Source organism: Varroa destructor, unplaced genomic scaffold (genome assembly GCF_002443255.2).
Source record: "Varroa destructor unplaced genomic scaffold, Vdes_3.0 BEIS01000002.1, whole genome shotgun sequence".
NCBI lineage: Eukaryota > Metazoa > Arthropoda > Arachnida > Mesostigmata > Varroidae > Varroa > Varroa destructor.
Genome location: NW_019211455.1, coordinates 13,526,578 through 13,550,576, shown reverse-complemented (window position 1 = coordinate 13,550,576; position 23,999 = coordinate 13,526,578). Strand labels below are relative to the sequence as shown.

The window sequence follows — 23,999 nt, the reverse complement described above, 5'->3', positions numbered from 1 at the left end:
CGCAACCACCACCGTACCTTTTGCCCGTTGCGTCGTTCTGCTGCCAAACAGTCGTTGTTGTTGTGTACCGCGATGAGGAAAGCGCCGTATGTGCTGTAATTACCATGGTTCGTGACGCCGCCATTGCTGCCGAGCGAAACAGATCCCGGCGGTTACACCATAGTCAAAAGCATCGTAAGCACGGGTAGCACGTTCAACTTCATTCAACCGGTCCACATCAGACTACCGCACGCCGCTACTAACAGTGAAAGCTTCGCTGAGGTCGCGCCACGTCCAGGTCGTTCATCTCTCTCCGTTGCTGTCTAAGGTTCATATGTCTATTCGCATCAACTCATCCGATCATCAGGTAGCATCAGACCATAGAGAGGGGGCAAACACAAAGGAAGATAGCAAGGTGGGCTGGAGATGAACAGGCCTGCTCATCTATGTTGCCCCACCGAAAGTAACAGTTTGCTTGTGGGACGACGACAACGACAACGCTAACGACAACAACGACGAGAAACTATGGTCCCCACGGCAACGATGGCAGTCCAACGAATGCCGCAGGAACAGCAAACAAGGAAATAGTGGATGATGGTGGCGGATGTGTAGGTGAGGGGGCGGTCTAAGGGACGGGGAAATATGGATGGGGTTGATGTGAACGAATTTAGTTAACGTGGCCGAAGGGGAACAACCTGGCGAATCAACGTTTATGCCGATGAAACCGGTTGTGGGCGTTCCGCCGTTCAGTCTGAAGTAAAGTTCGTCGTATTTCACATATTAGCTTGAGAGGTGGCAGCGGGGTTCGAGGGATTTTCCCGCCGCGGAGGGGGGGGGGGTCGGTCGTCTCCTGCTTCAGTGGGTTCTTCCCCACCCTACTATATCACAATGCGACACCGGAGAGCACGTGGGCGAGACATGCATTGCGTCAACTGTGTGTTCCTGTCTCTGTATGCTTCAATTGGATAAAAGCTGGGTAGGCAAAATCGCTGTCGAAGTTGGTCATCGGTTCAATGTTGTCCGGCCTCGATTCGGAAAATAGCGTTGTTACACTTAGTTCTCGTGCGTATCCAGTACCTGGCGAGGCTCAAGTTGTGGAGAATACCGTTAACCGATCGAAGGACCACACTTTTACGCTACTTGTAAAAGGGTGAGTTTAAGGTCTCAGGTGGCGCCAAATAGCGCATTGAACTAAGAAATAGTAACGCATCAATGTTGTAACAATTACAAGACACGAAAACGCCGAATGTGTTATGTAGAAAAGATGACATGGCCAGAACGATCTGGTCAGGATGGAAAATATATAAAAGAAAGGAGTATTTAGATGCAGAAAGGATTTCAGAGAAATTCAGAGAATAATCGAACTCCTCAATGTTCATGTGCTTACCCCACTTTACTGCTGGAAGTGTCGAAGCCTTAGACAACCTGTGCGCTTCAGCGCCTCATCACGGCCATTGCGAGGAGACGTTCGGAACACGATGAAACAGAAAGTATTTTGAAGGACTTGGCTCTAGAGAGGCGAGAGCAGACTTTTTTTTTACTAACAGGGCGTTAACAGCAGGCGATGAGTCAGGGCAGATCAACAGAGAGAAAAGTGGCAGAGCCATTGGACAAAAAGGAGCGAGTTAGCCCCGAGGGGCATCATCGAGAGCAAGGCGGTTGGCCGTTCTCTAGTCCGAAGAGCAGTTCCGCCTAACCGACCTGGCACCGTGGGGGTAATGGACGGAGACTGGGGGAGAAGCAGAGAGCTTTGGTGTAGGGAAGAAAAGGATTGAGGAAAATGAAAAGAACATGGATAATTCAGTACTCTGTCGTCGTCTTTGCCGTCGCCGTCACGTCCCGCTTTTCATGCGTTAAGCAATATAGAAGAGCGAGGCAAAAGCTCGCAAGAGCGAGCAAACTTAGTCAATGACAAGATCAAGAATGAAAATAATCCCGTTCTGTTCCGGCTAAAGTTACCGAACAAAAGACTGGCCAGCCAACAGGTGTAGATACTACTAACACATGCTCGTCAACAGCAATAGGTACACGTAACGAGGATCTTGATCCTTAGGTGGAAAGCCGAGAAGCCTGCTATTCGAAGTATATACATATGAAAGACAAGTTCGTTTACTTACCATACATAATTGTCAGTTGACGACGACGGCGACGTCTCGTTTGTAACAGGCCCATTGATACTAATTTACAACATTATTTGTTAAGCACGATTAGAGATAGGAAAATAGAAAAAAAGAAGTGAAGTATATCTACAATATGTAAAGTGAATCATTTTCCGAAGAAAAAACAAATAAGAAAGTATTTCGTCTGTAACAAAACACCGGTCGGTTTTAGGACTGAATGGCTCGAGTGATTTGAGGAGCATGGCACTATTCGTCTACTAGCTAAGCACCTGGAAAAACGTCTATATTTACATTTTGTATCTTAATATAAATCTTTTACAGCCGAGCTGGGGTAGTTACTATGCTTCTAGACTGTCATCGGTTCATCTATACACATAAACACAAATTTTTCTACAAGCAAGATGTGTATGTAATGATTTTGCTATATTAACTCAGTTTAGTAAGTAGATTCTATCGCCAGAACTGTTTGTTTAGGTTTTCCCTCTGGAGATCCTCCAACCGCCTCTGCCCAAATTTTACGCTGTATTGAGCCTTGATTCGAGTGCAAAAGCGACTGGGGGCATTGGAGCTTCAGTCTTTGGAAGATGAAGGCTTGCGGACGTGACTGCGTAACTTTATCGTTGACTCAGTCTTGCCTGACTTTTGGGGGCCAGTTGGCAAAGGCCTAAATGAACAACTGCAACGTATTTCTCGCCTGACGACACAGTAAAAAAATGTGCCATTTCTAGCTTTGCTTCGTACTAGTGCTTTTTCCGTCACATGCTATTGTATCGTACACCCTACGCGAAGCTTTCTCGTGGTTGCCCCGGTCAGAAGAAACACGTTCATTGGGTCGGCCAACCCCGCACCAGTCTAACCAATGTAGGTAAGCGCATATGACAACATGTGATACGGCATCGCTGTCAGCGGTATCACTAAGGTTCGACCTCGTCCGCTAAGACTTACTAACACCAAAATTATCTATAAGAGTCGATGGGTCGAGTAACGAATATCACCGAGCAGTTCTAATTTAAGAGCCTGACACTTTAAGGAAGCCGATATCAACTTCGTACCGACAACAAAGTAAGAAATTAGAGTATTGGGACGTTGAAAGGGCGAAAGAATACAATAATCGTGCTCTGTAGTCTCTAGCTGCTAGGCGGATACCCAGATAATACGTTCATGGCACAGAAAGTTAGTTGGTTTAGGGGATCAGCAGCCATATTGGTTACCGGTTGCGAAAAATTGACGAATGGACCCGCTCAGAAAACCAGTCTGGGCGCAGACCTGCGAGGAATATGTATCGGCTAAACTGCCGTGCCCCCTGATACCACCAGCTGTAGACAATGGAAGCGCACGAATGCTAGAAGCGATTATGGGGCGTTTGAAGAAAAAGAAGGGCCGAACCAATAGGCCAACCTAATGTGCCGGATACGCACAGGTTCTGCACGCCGTCTTAGCAAATAAAAAAAAAGTAGTCAATAACCAATGATTTTCCTTGAATCACAGATTCATAATATAGACACACACACACACACACACCATGATTATAATTATTTGTATTTTTAGCTAGCACACATATCTGTAGATCTGGTTTTTAGGTCTGTTCCGTCTGAGCAGGATATAAAAAAAAAACAGTTAAAATCCAGCTGGTCACTACTTATATTGAGCTACAATACATTTGCCTATGGCTGGCGTAGTAGGCGAGGTGTAACACGTCCACACATAAAGTATAATACAGAATAGTTCGTAAAAATGCACCAGTGAGCAATTGTTAGCAATGATTCAAATTAAAAGTATGCATAATTATTATAGAAAGTGGTGGTACAGCAGTAATGCGTCTCCGTACTAACTAGAAGGGCACAAAGCGGTTAGGTTCGAATCCGGCGGTATGCGCATTTTAATCTGTCAGTAAAGTCTGCATAAAAAGAAAAGCTCTTGTTTGACCCTTTTAGATTGGTTGTCTTGAGCCCCCTACTCTAGCAGATTCCTGGAACAGTTTACTGATACTGAGGTCCGTTGTAGAACGGACAGCTTAGAGTCAGTAACGGAAAGGTTCATAATAATAAGAATTATAGAAGTTTTGGTTTATATACAAATATATACGTCATTATCGAATCGTTTGTAGAAGAGTAATAATCACGATTACTATTTTACGGTGTGATTGCTATATCAATTTCAAGGTAAGCAGGCGATTCATGCATGGTTGAATTTGAGTGACAGGTTCAGCACCAAGCGTGCTTGGTGTGGTAGCCATTTTGCTCGACAGTTGACAGTTTGAACCAGTCGATTCAAACAGACACGTTTCCCCCTTCTTCAAATCTTTTTCGTCCTAACAGCGTACTCGGGGATAACGTCATTCCTAAGTCACCTGCAGAAACTTTTCTTGTAGCTGTATCCGTTATTACATGAGTGTAAAGGGTAATCGCCTCATCTTCGGTTTATGTTATTCGTTATCGTTTTTGTTGTCATTCCCTTGTCCCATGCTTTTTTGCTGTTTCTTCGACTGCTTCGCCAACATACAGTGCTATAGCAACAGTAGTAGTAGTAGTAGCAGACGACCAGACCGGCTGCTGTTGCCACTGGTACTGGACTTCTGTCGAGCAAAGTCATATTGAAACGACATTGTAGAGTTGGCGGGGCAGTCAACCCCTTGGACTGTAATCTGTTCAACTGGAATTGTAGAGGAAGAGATGGACGACGTTTGTAGAGGCGGAAAAACCGACGAAGCGACTAGACGACGTCGCACTCGACCGACGGTTAACCATAAGCAGCAGTGGCTGTACCCATGTGGCAAGCTCGGCTGGCGATAGTGGCAATTCGCGACAGCCACGTCGCTCACCCGCCGTATTAACCGTTCCCATAGACGTGGGCAGGCTGTCCCTTCGGGGACACAAACAGATATGCGCAAACCGGCGCGACTTCTTGGGCCCACTTTCCAACAAAAACAGCTGTTTTTTTTTGCAGTACCCGATGCAAAGCTGCCAGTTGCAGTACACTTTTGTGGGGGACGTATGTGAAGAGAGATGAGAAGGCGCACAGAACACATTTTTGGTCTCATGTCTTTTTCGGCCTATGGGGGTAAAACCTACTTTCGGTAAAATTCTTCGCTACATGGCTTATAAAGACATTTCCTATAAACTCAGCGGTGTGTGACGGACGCACTGGTACTTCTTCGCGTTTCGCGTAAATCCGAAAGGAAAGAACGTAGGCTTAAAAAAATGGCCTTTGCACGAGGGAACGACAATCCTTATGCTTCTCTAAACTGACCGATTGACCAGTCAGGTTAGATGTTACCATGTCGTCGCTGGGCATAAGGGTACAACGTACAATGTGGAAACAAAACCGTTTCCAAAACACGCAGGGATAAATTAGGTGAGATGCGCCGTAAGCGTCATGTCGGCACGCATGTGAATCTGCAAGTAAGCGAGAAACGTGCTAAATGCTTATTGCACTGTCAATGTCGACGATTCTGCAGAGCATTGAACTACGTTGACGTGGTCAAGCTGCTCGTGGGATAAGTTGGTTCTCTGCTTTATTTGTTGGACATCTTAAGTTGATCGGTCACTTTGTAGAATTTCGAGAAAAAAGAGCCTATCCATAGATCTTAACTGATACATCTTATGCGATTCGCATTTGGACGACCAATGACAGCATGCTGTTTCAATGTAGCCTTACGTGTCTACAAACCTAAAATTTTGTTGGTTTTACCAGGCTCACTCCAACATCAATAATTCGAACGCGAACAACATTACGAGGTTTCTCCTTAATAAATGCTGGAAGCTCTTCTAAGTAAGTGTATTGCACATGCTGATATCACTCAACCGTAATTACGTTACGTTTATTTGTTTGAAAAGTTATGTCACTTTATGTCAAGGATAATCTTATACTCAAGTGTTCTAAACAAATAGCACAGATTTTTTTTCGGTGAGTGACTCTGCTTTAAGTCAGAACGACTATGTTTTGTTGGTCCCTTTGCTTTTTTAGTCATTCTATCCCCATGTTTTTTCGTTCTGAATGTTTACTTTTTTTCTTGGGCAGTTTCCTCGTGTCTGTCTTACCTGTTACGTTTGTCCAAAAGCATAACTCGTGCCGGTCAAGGCTAGCTAATGGCTGAACGTGTGGACCTCGTTTCGTAAAGAGGGTATCGATTTTGTTGGCTGTTGTGGTCGCATTATGAAGGTGTGTCGCGGACTAAGTCGAAAATCTTACCGACTATAATAGTGTTCATGGCTACTTTCTCTGGAGTCTGCCTCGTCCTCGTTCTGCAGATGCAAAAAGTGTTGCGACCGTTGCTAGAGCAGAGAAGCTCCTATGCGACTATTCATGGTGTTCGTCTTTGTGCGTAAAGGCAAATGGACGCAACTGTTAGTCTTTGGTTGCGGAACTTCTCTTCGCTGTACGCGCACGCTGTCGACTCAATCGATAACTTTTCTCACCCCATCGTACGCATGAACGGCTCTTCCAGACGGTTACTTCACTTACTATCCACGAAGCTTACTGATAAAACGAGTGCTTTAATATGAGCGGTTAGTCTTGCTTGGTCAGCCCCATGACAAAAAAACACTGGGCAAATCACCGGCAGTGATCCCCGCCATCAGAATGGAACATGGTTCCCCGACGAAAAAAGATTTGCTTGATACTTTTTTGTAACCTTTTATTATAACTGTACGCTTCGTCGTCCAGCCTGTAGTATCGTGTACTACCACGAGATCGTCTTTGTTCTCTATCTATGTGATCTAATGGTTGCAGATTTTATAGGCATCCTTCACAGTTCTCGATGGGGTGGCCGGCGTCGTCGTAATCGTCTCGGTTGCCATCGATAGCGTGCGTAGCCGGAGCAGTTCAGTGATGCTTCTTCTTTACCACGTTTGCTTCATCTATGTAGGACTCTCCACCACCGCTTCATCTAACCCCCAAAAGAGGCTGCCGCCAGTGAAACAATAGAGGACGATGCCTCCGCACCTCTTCCCGCCCATCCACCCGCCCGCTTACCTCTCTTTCCAGCTCGCTTTACCCACACCGACATTCCAATTGTCCTTGCCAGCGCAGTGACGCCCACACAACATATGACGCAATTGCTGCGCAACGGGCGTATAACAGTCAGAATGGCTGATGGTGTTACAGGCATTTGATTGCGAAAAACTGCTCTACGATAGAAGAATTGACGTGTGTAATTATATGAATTGATCAGATAGCTGTTACTTAAAACAATCATGTATTTCCTAATTCGTATTTTTATAATATATATATATATATATGAGTGCAAAAAGTTCTTGCGAGTCTGCCTGGAAAATGTGGGTGGGATCGTATAAATATTCCGTCCTATTTTGCCCCACCTTTCGACACCTGTGTACAAGGAAGTCGACGCGCGCTATGAGAAGTTTCCTTGACACGCAGAGGAGCGTACCTTTTTCGACTGCCCCACCCATATGGGGTCGACAAGAGGCGCGTTCGGATTCTATTCGGGAATTTACCCATCGTTGACCTTTGTCAGCGATTCCAATACGGGGTACTGTGGTGCTGCTAGCAGACGCCGGGCTCAGTAGCCGTGCCTTGCACCGCTTACTTTGAGGAGCCATGTGTCATTTATACATCGTTCATTGATGCTTACCTAACATTGATCGCAACTCGCTTGCGCACAGCTGTAGGACCAGGCTTTTGGCTGCCTAGCTTCTTCACCTACCGCCGTTTCCTTTTTCCACATGGTTTCGTGCGTCTGGCTCGCGGTTATGTAGGCTGTATGCTATTTGCTACTATTAGCCATAAGCAAAGATAGCCATCTATTCATTCGTTGGGCTAGGCAAAGCACTAAACAACCGCAGACGTCGGAGATTCCATTAATATCGGCTGTTTCACCATTTACTAGTCCATTGCGATGTAATAAAGAAACTGGGATTTATAATTAATATAGTATAATAAGATCAAAAATATACACATTTTGCAAATGCAGATATATAGTTTCTGTCATAACATATTAAGGTTTTCGGTAGTATAGCTAAACAATACCTTCGACAACGGCTTTAATCTAAAAATATCACTGAGCATTGTTGTCGAAGTAAAAATACATATTGTATTTTATAGGCACATGGGATTTTAGGTCAAGTGCCCTAAAGTACAACATAACATACAAAGCACACACCCATATAGGCCCTGGCAACATTAGTGGGTGCTCTATACAGCCAACTAAGCAATCACGCTGCTGACTAACAGGCTGTTTTTGTCCCTCGGGCCAAAACGCCTGATATGACACTTAATCTTGCCAATCTGATGTCGACAGTTTTCGCACGGCCTCAACACCCTTTTTCTCGCGCGCATTTGATGTTTTTTACAGATGGACCACGCGACAGCTCATTCTAATGAAGATCGTTTCCGTTGCTTCATTTACGAGGAGCTCCGCCGAAATGGAGGCCAAGTTGGAGGCTACAACGTGGCCATTTCGGGTGATGCGACCTGTGACGGGGTACAGGCCCCCAACGAAGGCAGTACTACGTTGGTGAGTATCACTATTCTCATTTACGATCGGTATTTATCAATTGTCAGTTATTGTTATAGTTTCTGTAATAATGTGGGAAGATTTTCATGGTGAACTAGAATTGAAAATGTTGCGGCCAAAACGGAAACGTTTGATAATAACAACAGGGATGCCTTAGACGACCTTGGCTGGACCTGATTCCTGTCAAAAGAACGTTGCTCATGCAAAACATAAAGATGGTAAGCATGAAACAAGATCAAGCATTCGTTGCACGTTGGGGGGTAATTATACTTTCACATCTTTCTACTTTTTATAGTGATATTACACTATGTATATTATCTATGTAGCATTCATTTTTTGCAAAAGCAATTTCTACAAGTATCCTGTGATATTTCGAATAATTATAAATCTTCCCATCTCTACCGTGTTATACCATTGTTATCAAATTGTTCCTTTTAATTTATATGATTATAAAAATCAAATGTCTTCTTGTAAATACCCTTTTCCGTATACGTTCTGCTATATATATATATATATATATATCTAACATATATATATATATATATATCTAACATATATATATATATATATCTAACAAGAGTATAAACAGTGTTTGGTCGGCTGCTAAGTACGTTTTTCCAATGGACCAGAATCGAAGATTATCTTTCTAATAATAAGAGTATAGGAGAAAGGCTCTCGAACATCATAAACAGAGTAATACATTTATAAATTTTCTTTTAGTGGATTATGCGTTGGCTTGTGCATCTTTAAATATGACTAATTACTAGTGATTTTGATATTGATACAAGAAGATCATAGTGGATGTAGTAACTGATTGTATAATAGTGTATTGCGGTTGATCAAAACAGATGGATAATTTTTCTCTCTAAAAATTTAGACTTGAAGGTCACGAGACTAGCTGGGTCTTCATTACCCACGGGCTTCATATCGTCAACTGTTAAATTCACGTAGTTCGAACCGCGCTTGAGACCGATACGCCTTCAAGCTGAAATTTATGTCGCTATCTTTAGTACGCCACCTGAAAGCGTCAGCGATGGCAAATCGTAGCAATAGCATCAAACTTCTGAATCATTGGCGTGTACACTAGTAGTATCAGCCTCTTGGTCGCCTGACTTCCTCGCTTGTAGTCGTTTCCTGTTTCCATATCACTTCGCGTGGCTGGCCCGACGTTGAATCGGCTGTATGCAGTAGGCCATAGACGGACATGGCCGCTTAGCTGTTACATTGGACAGCCCGCTCTAGCGCAGACGCCAGCTATTTCGTTAATATCGGCTATTTTACATTGTGCGGTTATACTTGTGTGACAAGCCCCTAACTTGTCTGCGGTCTTCCGCCTTGTGACATTCGTTCTTCCAAACTGGTCGGCCATCCACCCGTCGCATCTGCTCCGCTTACTGCTGCTGCTGCTATAGAAATGACTGCCTAATGATGACTTGTAGCTAAGACCATACCAGTAGATATTAACCATGTACTACAAACAACATATCTTCAGGCAAAATCCGACGGCAAATGATGACTGCTAGCCCTGCCGGCCAGCTCTATCAGGCTAGTTATTTTCTGGCGGAAATAACAGCGTTTACGATTCATGATGTATCATATACGTAGCTCAAGTCGCGTGGCATTATTTATACGTCTGTTGCTGCTACCGCTGAGACGGAGACACAATAGGTGGCCCAAAAACAGCTGGCTAGTGCAGCTGTACACGACGACTGCACCGATAGTTGATCCTGGCCTGCTACTACGTCAACGGTGCGAAAAAAATAGAAATGAACGAAAGGAATGAAAGAAACTAAAGGACGGAGTCATCGTGACCAACGCGAAAGAGGAAAAGAGCTCTACGATGAGGTCCAGCTTCCGAACTGACGATAATGCAACAAAATATTAACATGTCATCGTACCTACGGAATCGCGGGTGAGCACCATCTGTGGATGAAGAGCTCCTAATTGGTAAAAATGCGGCCAGCGCTGTCACGATGCTAAAAGCGAAGCGTAATAAAAAAAGAATTAGCGGAACGAGAGAGAAAAAAGGCGACGAAGCTCCACTTTTCGAAATTCGTTCTACTCGTCCACGTCTGTCATTGGTGCTGGCGATCGACCTTGATTTGATTTCTTTGATCCGTATACGTATGTAATTGTACATGATTTGAGGAGCGCCTAACGGCTCTGAGTAGCCTAAAGAATGATTTAAAGAGTTGTTGTTGTTGTTGTTTTTTCTTTCAAATTTTCGGACCATCGGAGGCGGAGAAAGACATATATTTTGGTCAGAAAAACGCAATATGGCACAGTGAATCAGGACCTGTCACTGGAAGAAACGAAGCATCCTAATATTCATGATGCTACTCGAAAGTGGTACCACTTCTATTTATCGAACCACTCGTCAATATCGATATTGATATAAGCCAGTTATACCCAGCTATTTCTAGCGTTCGGCAGGAGAGTTGGGTCTCCAGTGTTGCTTGCTCTCTTTGTGTTTGACCTAAGGAGATATCTACGAAAAAAAAAAAAAGAAAAAACACTTTGAATATGTTGATAGCTTTGAAGTTTACTGTTTAATTGTGAATCAACGTTCCCACGAAATCGGCCTAGGAGATCGTTGGAACCACAAAAGTCGGATATTTCCTCGAAATCAAAAGTGTGTAGTTTTAAATAGTGAAGTCTTTGGTCGTCTGTCTGTAGCTATGAAATTGAAAAGGTTTTACTTGTTTTTGTAGTTTTCATGAAAAGACCACGATGTGCAGATAATCGCCCAATTTAATTTCAATGAGCAACTAACATAATCGCAAATAAAATCTATAACAAGCTAACAGTGTTTTTAGATGTTTGATAAGAAATTTAGATGTGCATGTTCGCGTGTATAGGTCAACTTCTTTATCGAGGCTTCACACCCAGAGGTATATACTAACCAATAATTAAGCGTCTTTCCTGAATCATTCCGCTGGCATTATGAACTCGAAGGAGGCAAAGTACGTTTTCTATCCATCGTCTTATTCAGGCAGTAGCGAAGTCTAGACGTACTTGTTCAAATCCGACCATCTCGTAAAGTATTTTTTTAATATTGGGTAAAATAATCTGCCAGAGTTCCGTTCAGCTGATGGCAACAGCTCGAACTGAATTTGTAAATAATATCTATGCAATTGAATGTACTGAAATGCTGCTCCTGCCCACCATGTACACACACCTTAATGCTTTAGCTATTGCCGAGTATTGTTGTACACCGCTCTCCTGACATCGTACGTGATCCTCCTTCCCCCCCCCCCCCTTTGGGCGTTTGGCATAATGGAGGTTTGTTCGAGTCTTGAATCATTCACAGAAGTCAAGCCTGCTCTTTATCAGTGTCGGTGCTAGCTAGTGAAGTTACACACATTTTGAACTACTAGGAAGTCTACACTGGTAAATAACAAGCATTGAAAATACTGTGCTATATATCAACAACGATGCAATTGCCTTAACAAACGTAACTATAAAGAAAAACGATGTTATCAGTTAGCAGTATTTGTCGGTCCTACTAGGCCGATAACGCTGAGCCGCATTAACGGGAAGCTTCCACACCGGCTTCATATTTTATGGAACGCCTTGCCCGCACTGAACAGGCTTTTTTTAATCGTATTTGGCTGAAGAGGCTCCTGTCGCCTAGTCTCATCCCCAGCTATGAATAGCAATGCCAGCAGCGGCAGCGGCAGCGGCGTATTTTTAGTACAGGATCTGTTTATTCGTAAGAATCTATACGGTAGACATAAGGTGAACGCACAGGCTATGATGCGGCAGAGTGTCGTGGGTCGAATGTTCATATAAATACCGTAATAGATTCAGATGTGCTCTCCTTGTATATCTATCAGTTTCCACCCGGTAGTGTTGGGACTAGGATGTTTTATGCACGAAGATACCATAAAGTTGATTTTATTCTTAAGGCTACTTGTTGCACTACCTCACCCCGTCAGCATTCCGTGAAATATATCCTGCGCGTTATGCTGTTTTGTATAAATAAATAATTCAATATATCAAAAACAGGTATTCGTTCCGTATGCTATACAGTAACACATGTACGAAGCAGTTTGTCGTCCGTCTATCTGTTCTGGTAAAACAACCTTTATTGCTTCGTAATCCCTAGGTGTTTGTACGTTTGAAGTTACCGGACAGCTTCTGCTGCCCTTCTCCTGCTTCTGCATTCTCCAAGATAACTCTTTTGTGCCGCAAGAAAAATAGTCAGCGATAGACCGTTCGTTGTTTCTGAGATAGCAACTAAACTTCACAATTTTGTGTTGGTACTCTTGACGCCGTTGAAAGCTGCGGCGATTTCGACGACCCTGCGAATCGACCAATGGATCCGACATACCACGATCGTGCTACCGTGGGTGCTGACAGCGGTGAAATTTGCTGGGGCCAATTCGTCGCTCGCACGTTGATTCAACGAGGGGTCGTGTTTGCTAAAGGAATAAGGGCGAAGTCAGGTTCCTTCAGGATACTGATCCGTTTGTCAGAAAGGGCACCCGATTGAGAAAAACTGAATCGGATTCGATTGAAGAATCAAGACCACCGAGCCAGACACGGCCTGTGATATCAACTTCTATATCCTTACCTAACAGAGGATTTCACAAGCTATGCCACTACCGCTGCCTATCCATGAGGTTGACTGCCTCACTACCGTCTGGTCCTAACTAGGTCAAATTGCAAGCGACACGTTTTTCTTTAGAGGGCTGTGTGGGCTGACAAAGCTGAATAGGCATGCAATTACAGTGTCCTGCTTTCCGTCTGCTGTTTCTGATGCCGTAGTCGATAGCAAGCCGCGATAACCTTAGTACCAATGGGTAGAGTACGTTCTATAACGGCATCGAAGTAGCTTGTGACGAGGTAGCGGCAGAAGCAGACTGGAATGAAGGATAGAGGGCAGTAAATGGAATTGATATAAGAGATTCGAATTTTCAAATTACTTCCTGCCACTCACTACCGCGGCGCTTATGAGATACACACGGAGACGGCAGTCTGCTTGTATCATTCAAACCAACGGAAAAGCTTGCCCGCTTAGCTGAGGACGATTGCAATACGGTTAAATTGACAGGTAACTTATAAGAGGGGCTTGTGTAACTACGAACGGAACGAGTACAGACGAAAACAAATAACTAACAATGGTGCCCTTGTTTTCAGTTACTTGCGACGTACTGACCGCAACGAATTAAATGGCGCATCTGGTGGTAGCTTGAGGACAAAGAACATGTTTATCAAACGGTGCTATCGATGACTTTGTCGGTGGGTTTCTGTTTCTTGTCTGCATTGATACAACGTAACAGTTCGGCTTCAGTTTACAATTATTTATTAATAAATAATGTTGGTCCAGCTTCCTTTCTTTAGCCAGACAAAGAAATGATACACCGAAAGGTCATAATATTTGGTCCGTTTGCTGCCATATATTCATGCCATCTCCGTAACTGTAGCATAAATCTTATTAACAACGAGGTTTGAAGGGTCTTCTTATATGTAGATCTTTTTGTCAAGGCCTCATTCTTCCTCCGGCACTAACAGAGTCGTACCTCTGAAATGGCATCTAGCTGCAAATGCTACTGTGATTTTATTGCGATCAGCCGCGACTTCAACACATCAGCTGTGTAGTATTATATACAATCATAGCCTCAAATTAAAATTAAGCTTTGGCGCCATTTCTTTCTAAACGTCTGATCCTTATATGGTTCACCATTCTCTTTACGTGGGCCCTTTGACTCGTCAGGCTTTGCCTAATGTTGTCGTGATGGGCGATATACGTATTGATCTATTGCGCATACCCATTAGTTTTACGCGAATTGGCAGTTTGCCTTGTCTGCCTGCTACTGCCCGCCTATTCAATCTGTTTTAATCTATTGGAGGGAAACTGAACAGTGATGTGTGCCAGTGTTTACTTCATTATGACTGTGAAATAGCCTCCCAATAGATTTTCACTCGTTGTTTCTGATACTACGGCTGCTGCTGTTCAAACGCTTAGACAGAACGCGTCTGCAAATTAGATCGGATTAAGTCTAGTCGTATCGGACTTGACCAATGGTGCCACATCGGTGGATATGTGGTGTTTTTATGCTGGCTGGATCCCTGAATTTTTACGGATTTCTAGTTTGACTGACCCCTTTGTGTTCGATACCGGCAACTCAACCGAAGTTACCGCCACACGCCGCCGGTATTGGTTAGTTAAAATCCTATTGCTTCTACGGGTCCGGAACGTGCCGCGCCAATATGCAGATTGGCTATCCTTGCATATGCGTATTTTCTCAAAACCGTTATTACTAGGTGTAAATGGCCTGTGGACCAGAGAGGTACACACTGCAAAACCTGTCACTATAGTTTCACCAGCAGTTTATGTGAGCTGTGATAGCATCAGAGACCCGTTTAATCTACAGGTAGCGGTAAAGTTTTCGGGCCTCTTGGCTTGAACGTTTGTATTGTATATACGTTAATACCGGTTTACTAATGGTACTCAACCCCCCAGCCGTTTTTTGCCTACGATCCTCCATGTACTTGCTCACTAGCCGAAGATTCATGTCAGCATCTTACCCGACGCCGTACGCAATCTCTATTCGCTTATAGCGCCGTAGCACAGTTCCCATCGACTAGCGGCCCGGGGCATCGGCAATCTAGCACTGATGCTCGAAGCAATGAGTTGCAAAATTTGAAATTCTAATGCAGTCAATCTGTTGTGCGGGACGTCGAGCGATCGAGTCAGTAAGCGGCAGACCAGTCGTCCGCTTCTGTACGTTCTACTTTCTGAGCGTGCTTTCTGTCCCGGTACGGCTGGGGACTCACTGCGAAAAGCCGTGTCACTTGCCAACCTTGAGCAGGCTGATGAGTTCGACTGCTCGCAGTCTACTTGGGCAAATTTCCCATCCTATGTTTATCGACTAGGTCGCATATGCATGCGCCCGTGCTAAATGGTGATGGTAGATTCTGCCCTATCTGGCGTTTCTGACTGCCGAATGGTGTGGAGCAGTCCCAGAGGCAACGGGAAAAAAGTGCGGGCATTCGACGCCACCGATAGATGATAGAGAATTCTATTAATGAGATAATTTTGTCGTCTTTTTGTTCGCCTTCGTCGCGCCTTTTTGTTCGTGGGCACTCAACGAAAAAAGATGATGAGGGGTGACGAAGAACAGTTCAAAATGCGGCCGCTCGATGCCGTTTTTCGACAGGATTCACCTGTTGTGCGCTGAATTATGCCGGAATAATACGCAGATGATTGCGGTCATCTTTAATGAGGGTGGTGATTAGACTACTGGTTATCGTCGTCGTAGAGGTATGTTTTTTTGCAGTGCGGATGTGGTATGTAACAGTCGTTTTATTGCAAACTGTTTAATAGGTGGCACAGTTCCGTTATATAAGAGCCCTTATTTGTGTGTTATTAAGCTCTAGTTCAGGCTAGAGAAACCAATCCGGTGGCGATGATGTTCGATAGGTAAACTCTATACCCGCTTGTTTAGAGGTTACCTTTCGTTTCGGTTTAGAGATTTTCTACACCGAACGGTAAGTTCAGAATACAACAATCGACCGTAATTAAGAGGCAACAAGGCCGACTTCATTAATAAACTAATAACTCCCACAATTTATAGCTAGTCTGGTTGTTTGCCGTAGGGCTATTTATTCCGAAATTGATAGGCACCGATCAAAGGCACCACCAGTCGTTTCTTAAAAAAAGCAACCTCCTTTTGTGTGCGCTCCTTTCGCTAATTATCTCCAGCATACAAAGTCGCATTCGTCGTATGCAACCAGAAATGTCTGCGTGGAGAGGTACGTAAACAATACACAAGAATTTTTGTTGTATCGCGTTTGTATTTATGATAATAATTATAAAATTATTATCATAAATACAAACGTGATACAACAAAAAGCGTCTGGTTTTTAGTTTTTTTTTCATTATATTATTTAGTCTTTATTTTTCAAAACAGGTTTTTAGCACGGAGAGATGCTTAGGCATACCTTAGCGTTAGTTCTCTGCGATTGGGCCCGCCCTTGTTACACCTGTCGGCTACCATATGGCCGAACGGTCTGTCAGATTGAAGCGCAAAGATCTCTGAAACATCCACCTATTTTTTGGGAAAAAGCACAGGCTTGTCTGAGCAAGCTGGACTCACCCGACGGCGGAAAAAAACTGAAGGACGGGCTGAGTGGACGCAGTCTAAAAGAACGTCTGAAAATAAAGAGGAAGCAGAAAGGAAAGGGGAAGTCGACTAGAAGTCAAAGTAGCAGCGGGGGGTGGTGACGGCGGCGGCGGCAGTAGCAGCAGACGATGCAATGCAATCCAATCCAACGGTAGCACAGTGCAAAGGATAAACAAGACAATTTGTTTTTCTTTCAAATAGAAGGCCAGCGACAGGAAATAGACGAACATTTGCAGAGCGTTTCCATACTAGTCCAATCACAACGCGTTGTCGCGCAGTCTCTCTTCACTGTTGTCCTTAAGGCGAAAGCTGATGACGGCAGTTCTTAAAAGGAATAAGTGGCTGTGGAGCAACTTGAGCTAGCACCCAACGTTGAGGGTACAGGGCAATGTTTGGGTCGGCCCAGAGACCTGAATAACTGGGCTAAGGACAGATTACTTCAGGGTTGGACTGTCGCTACTACATATATGGGATAGCAGGAACGATCAATGGATACAACTATAGACCGGTGCAGTACACGAGTTTCACTTTTTGCACTGAAATCTACGTAAATGTAGGATATCACAAAATCAGTGTAAAATGAAGATGTTGTTGAACATGTTATCTTGGAAAATAAGAATGGCTAATTTAGCGACTACTTTTAATTGAGATATGTTTATTTATTATTACAAGGGCACACTTCTATAGAGAGTAGAATATATGCATAGTAAAGCAAACGTCGTGTAACAATTTGAAGAAATACTTTCACGGTGTGAGGATCTCTAGCTATTTTAAAGTAGCCGGAGAGTTAAATGTAAGTAAAGAGACTAGTAAAGAATTATATATGGCATATAGATGCGCATCTCGCCATAATCCCTTAATAGGGTAAAATATGTATAGCTACAGATACGGTCAGATATGTAAGCGTATAACCCCATTTGCAACGTTTGAGGAATTAATTTTCTGCTGTGGTGGAGCATCTTTATGTATCCTTAGGTAACTTTTAATCTTTCACATGTTTAAGATATTCTATGCTGTTGTCGAATGACGAATGGTGCACCGTTGAGTGCCGTTCTGAGCAAAAGTCGTCCACGAGAAGCAGCATCCCTAAACAATTCATTGATTGGGAGCGACGTTTCCGATATAAATGTCCGTATCCTCTTTCATGCTGATACTGACATACGACAGCAGTAAGGTATCATCGTATTCGTCTTGCCGTTTGTTCTAACTTTCAGCTCCTTTGTCGCCTTCGAGCAAATGAACTGGGTTTGCGCATTGATCGCTGTTACCTTTTCCCGTCCATTCTCACTTGTTCAGCATATCAATTTTTAATGCTCTCACCTCTGATCTCAGTTCTTCGTTCTCCTTCGCCAGCACTGTCCTGCGTCACCGATACTTCTCGAAATGATGTGTGCTTCCCTGAAGCTGCGGCGCGAACTGGCACAGTATTGCGTTGTAGGCCGACAGACAAGCTTGACAACGGCCGGTTTGCACTGTAATAATCCGCTGACTCGTCTGACCAGTGACGTTAGATATGGAGCAGACGTTACCTATAGCACTCACTGTTCATGGTGAAGGAGTCAATGTCGGTACCGGTAGCAGGTGTTCTGATCAGTTGAGGCCTTGACTATGTCGAACTGGACCTGGGCCCGGTCTTGGGCAAGTTTCACTGAAAAAAACTTCTATCCGACACCGTATGCTTTTTATCTCTGACAAGCAAAAACGCAGAAGCGGACCCGCAACAGCAGCAACGGCCGCCGTATCAGAAGGGAAAAGAGGAAAGGAAAAAGATGAGATATAGAATAGGCCAACTCTAACTCGGTATTCTACTTTCGCGTATCGCCGACGGACAGACTCACCCTTAGTTTTCTCCTTTTACTGACAAGTGAACGGGAAACTTTCCCTTGAAGCTCTTTGGCCTACCACCCTTCAAGCGTACAACATATTACACATAGTTGCTTTGTAGAAGAACTTAGGATGCAATAAATCTTACGCCGTTCCGCTGTGCTTTACTAACTGTACATTTTTTGTTCTAATTGCTTTCAGGTGGATGTGTGCATGCGTCGGGGTTTGTGAATTAATAATGACAAAAAAAATTCAGACTCACCAGTGGGGGCGGCTCGAGTTTAATCTTCTATGTCAATTATATGAAACACTTGAAAGACACGGGGATTCTTAATTGGTTAAGAATATACTTACTCCCGTGCGCAGAATACTACTTTAGGCACACAAATGCTAATTTGCATAGAAGACAACAACATTTTTTTTTACTTAGTTCGTGCCCAAATAAATAGAATCACTGAGCTTTCTTTTTAACGTTTACTGCAAAGATGTGTTTGCACAGTTTTTATATTCTCATTATGATTAATGCCAGGCCTCTTCATTCTATCTCGCTATCCTCACTCATTCACTAACCTTGCCGTAGCAGATCGTACAGATTTGAATCGGTGATCATCCATTGTATATATGCACTAGTGTATAAAGATATTTGTATATAAATATTTCGTTAACTGCTTAGCCGTATATATCAGGTCGACATGATCAGTTTTTGCTGGCCAATAGCTGTACCTACGCAATTCGATTTTCGGTCGCCGTTGTTTACGCTGATATGAGATTGTGTTTGCAACAGAGTCGAAGCCAACTGCAGTTGGCTATTGGCTCTCTGCTCCTTTTACCGCCTCCCCACTTGCTATGAAAAGCTGCAACGAACAGGAGGAGGGGCCCGTCAGGAAAAAGCGTTTTTAGCTCAGTTCCGGAGACCTGCCGCTAAAGCCATGCCCCTGCCGCAGCTGCTATAACTTCGCCGCTGCTACCGTCTCTACTGGCCACCAAAACACGTGGGCAAACTAACGGTTTTCGTATGCTGACTGCAGCGGCTTGAAAACGTGACGTTGGTCTTTATGCCAATCGCCTCGAATGAAAGCGGGTTGAGCAGCTATGTGGCCATACGGATTTCAGATTACCAGGCATCACAAAAACTCTATCCTTCAACTAGTACCCTACGAGGTGATCGTAGCATTGCCAGGTAGGCTGAAAGCCTAGGCGTGCTACCCTTCGCAATCTTCTTGTCGACTATGGCTTAGACGCCGTCTGCGCGGTAGACTCCAGGAGTACTAACCTAGTGAGCGGCATTATAAGGCGCGACGAACGCCGAGAAAAAGCTGAGCTGTATCTCGAGTCGTTTGCTGCTGCCTTTTCCTGTTGTGTTTGTGTATCAAACTACAGATATGGTTTGGTTTGGACCAGCATTGAGAAGCCTGCCGGTAACAGTAGCAGTAATAGTATAATATTAGTAGGAGTGGCACTGAACGGAGGCGCTTTTGCGACGCGTGTGCGGAGAAAGCGACGAGACGCCGAATGAAAGGAGATGACGTTCTGCCAGTTGAAAATGTGCGGCGGAAAGCTAAGGGACCAGTTTTGGATCTCAGGAGACTTTGCTGCGCTTCGGGTGGCATTGGCGTCGACGAAGGACAATGAGGTTGTGTTGTTAAAAGAGGAGCGAGAGTAATTGAAGCAAGCGGTTTCGGCCTTTTTAAACCTGTTCGAGCGGAAGGGTGTCTAAACCTGTAGACAAGTTCTACTAAAGTCGAAATCTGCTCTAGCCTTCTCTAAACTCTCGTTCTATAGATGGCTTGGCAGACAGTTGTTTTCTCTGCTTGGGCGAATCAGGATGCCGCAGAACTAAGAAACAGAAGTGGGGCAAACAGAGAAGGCGGGAGAGGAAGCAGACGAGGGGACACAAGCCAACGGTCTAAGTGCCATAGCCCCTTTAGTTTCTAGGACCAGAAGTAGCGCTACAAGCGGAACCCGGCCCAGAAATCTATGGACAGCCGACGGTGAACAAGCACTGCATGAAAGTAGATGGAAAAAGCATCCTTGGTTGTTCTGTCTGCATCAGGCGGCAAGTTGCCTGTTCGCTCGACAAAACTAAAGGACGCGATCTTCTATCAGAGGGCGATGGAAGCCGTTACGTTTCCACCACGCTAAATGACCTTCCTTTCTTCGATATAGTCCTAGCGCTCCGCCTGCTTTCCGGTTGCTTCTCCATTTGGTTCAGTTGATATTTAACGGTCTGCTTCGGCCGCACAGCACTCGTTGTTGCTATTACGGTTAGTGCTGCTGGCGTCCGCAATGGACAGTTGCCGGTAGTCGAACTCCGGTGTGGGTCGGGTTAGCGCTGCGTTACCTTTAACTCCTTCGCCGCGTTCCCTCTTGTTCACGTTATCAGCTGATATCTGGATGGCGAGGAGATCGCTACGGCAGTACGGTGGAATATATTTCCTCATATCTCAACTGTCCTTTGCCCAGTCGGCTTTTTCGATTCCAAGTCACTGAAATATCCTGATAGGGGGATGGGTAAGAGCATATGAGGGGTGCAGCCTTGAGTCATGTTTCTACGCAGGGTTTAATCCGCGTGCCTGTCGGGAAGGATTCAAGATTAGAAGGCCTGCCAATAATGACCTTGCACATCCTTCAAGATTACCGTTGCATCGAAGTTTTGTGTGTTGGCTATAGCAACAAACGCTGAAAAGGCATCACATACAATCAGAAAAGACAAGCGGATAAGCAGACAAAGGAACAAATGGAAAAACCGTTCGTCTTCCTTGTTTAAGTACGCTCATCTATTGTGTTTTGGAATTGGCCCAAAGTATAGCAGAAAACGATGCAGAGAGAGAAGAATACAGAGTGAGCGCAAAGAGGCGTGATAATAAACGAACAATAGGCGTAAGCAACTGGTTTTCTCCGCCTCTACCGTATGCGTTAGAATCGATTCCGCCTATTGCAATAACACATAGCCCGTCGTAGAGATTGGAGGAAGCTAAAAGGAAAATTCTTTAAAAAACTTTGACATAATTAATCATGCACATTTGACATCATGTACGCAATTACATAGATGCTCTTGTAATTGGCAACCAAAATGATTGAAGAAGAAAGGTAACCTGACATCGATGTGCACGCTTGGGCAAGTTCAGTGGACATTCAGATAATTATGAGTGGAATCTTTTGTTGGCAAAGGTTCTTTGAACTGTGTGCTTTAAACGGTATCAATAAAAAAGATACCAAGAAAAACTATAGAAGCACGTAATAAACGGCTTGTAACAATGACTGTTCCTTGATATCTTTTTTACTCGGTCCTGAGTCAGGCATTTTCTGGCAACGATAACTTCCATCAGGTTATCGCAAATAACGAGTTTGTAGATCCGGCCTTTCTGATTCAACTGTTGAAGGCACAGCATAACAAATCGTCAATGAAAGCGAATGCATTGACGTTATCTGTAACTCCCAGATCTATTTTGGAATCGGCGGCACACCGTAAGCTCGGAGAAGAAAGAAAAAGCTCAGAGTAGGATGAATGTTAATTAAGTAGAGACATAGAGCTCTTCCGCAAGATAGGACATTTCGGGTGAGGTAAACGATGCCTCACCAGCGAATAATAGGCTGCGTCTGATCACACGCAAGAAACCCGCAAGTTTTCCAGTGTTTATTCTTGAGGCAGATTCTGTCGGCAAAGCATTTGCTCCAGGTGTACCTCTCAAAGTGTATGCACATTATATTAGAATGTGCTCACGGGCGAAGCATACTAAAAGCACCTATGGACTTTACAGTAGCTCCAGCAATTTTTACCTTTGATCCCAAAGTTGTTCTTTAAATCGGACACAAAGTACACCAACGACCTTAGCAGAGGTTATAGCAGGAAACCATTGTCCTCTGCTGGTCCTGTTAATTAGAATGAGTCAGGAGTTTAAGTACCTGGAGCATGGCATTAAAATCGCTAATATAGGATCTTGAGGAGGTTTAAGGATTAAGGAGCCCGAAGTAGATGAATCCTTTCGGTATATTAATTTTCCCGATTATCGCATATTCCAGTCTTTGAAGCTAGGATAAGATGAGTTTGAGGCTCACGGCGAGAAACCCATTTTTATTGCATATAGCTATTGGGTAACAGAAAATGTAATTTCGATATTAAGTAAGTATTGACATGATAGCTACGATGCAAGCACCTTGGCAAGAATGCACAACATTGTCCCGACCGATGCACTTGTTCTAAAAGAGTCTAGCACAGCTGGGAGGATATTCAGCAGAATGATTAAAATACTAGTTCCCTCAGTTTACTTCCTTGAAGAATAACTTCAAAACTCTTCCGAAGCGTTCGCATAACAATCGTTTTTAACAATAGGTTATAACATAAATGCTCCATATGCCAATTGCAACAGCATCTTTGCTCGGTTAGGAAGATCTGTGAGTCATTCCACATTTCATAATGTCTAGTGCTTCAAAAGCCTGCTGTTCTTCTACAGGTTTGAACGGGGCGCAATCAACATCTGTGTGTATGTATCAACGGTGTCGGTTGTTCGCGAATATTTTTAGAAAGCTGTCTCATCCGCACGTTTCTACACTCTCTGCCACTCCCCCGACGCTTCTTCCCGGGCATATCGTTTTCGCGATCTCTAAGCTCAACCACGGAAAAAAGATGGCTTTGGTTCGACTCGAAACAAAGCAGTTCCAAAAATGCCGTTGTTACGCTTATACTATACATCAAGCGGTACTGTGGACGTGTTTGCGTCTTTTGGGCACGAATACGACGTCGACGACTGTGGTGACACTGGTTGCGGCGCTACAGACACCGTCCAAATCTGAAAATATGAAGACCACAAAAGGGTGCGACTTGTGTTTCGTGTCGCTTTCGCTGTACGGATGCAATGCGTTGTCGCCGGCGTCTACCATCATTCACTTGTTCCACTGACGCAAGCACACGCGCACTCAATATGCGTCTTGACTCCACGCTAGCACGATGGTCACTAGCACCTCTGCTGGGGATGCCTGGCATCAGGGCAGGTTTCTTCGGGCGCAGCAGCTAACGTCGCAGTGCGGACTGCGGGTGCAGCCACGCGTCGCTACCGGCGGCCTATTTGGCAACGCTAGTCTGCTTTCTTACTCGCGCAAACTTTATTCGCGTCGACGCATAGTCTCTCAGATCACTTTTTTTCCAGACAGATCATAGAACGGGGTTGGCAGAAATATAGAAGTAGTTGGTAGAAATAGAAGATGATATGTCGCCTGTCGGGTAGCTACGGCAGCAGTCATGTCAGTGGGAGAAACTATTGATACAAGATCTGGGCGTGCCTGTCAGCACTAGGATGACCTATCGTTGTCTGCCTATTTTTACTTTTTCCAACATTGGTCGTTAAAGAAGGCGGCCGTAGGAATTTGTCTGTCTTAAGGCTCTCTTTTGAGCAGCATCGCACGAAAAGCAGATTACCACACCGAATTGAGTCCCTACGAGCGGCCGCAGACGTTGGAACGGTTCAAACG

At 44.3% G+C, this 23,999-nt stretch overlaps 1 protein-coding gene across 7 annotated transcripts in view; it reads left to right on the top strand.

Moving 5' to 3' along the window:
* The window catches only part of LOC111245610 (uncharacterized), a 151,563-nt gene that overhangs the window by 113,322 nt on the left and 14,242 nt on the right, over positions 1-23,999 (top strand). For all 7 annotated transcript variants that reach the window (XM_022794197.2, XM_022794198.2, XM_022794195.2 and 4 more), the window contains one exon: positions 8,413-8,574. In XM_022794197.2, coding sequence (XP_022649932.1) covers positions 8,413-8,574 — 162 coding nt within the window. The remainder of the gene's footprint in view (positions 1-8,412; positions 8,575-23,999) is intronic.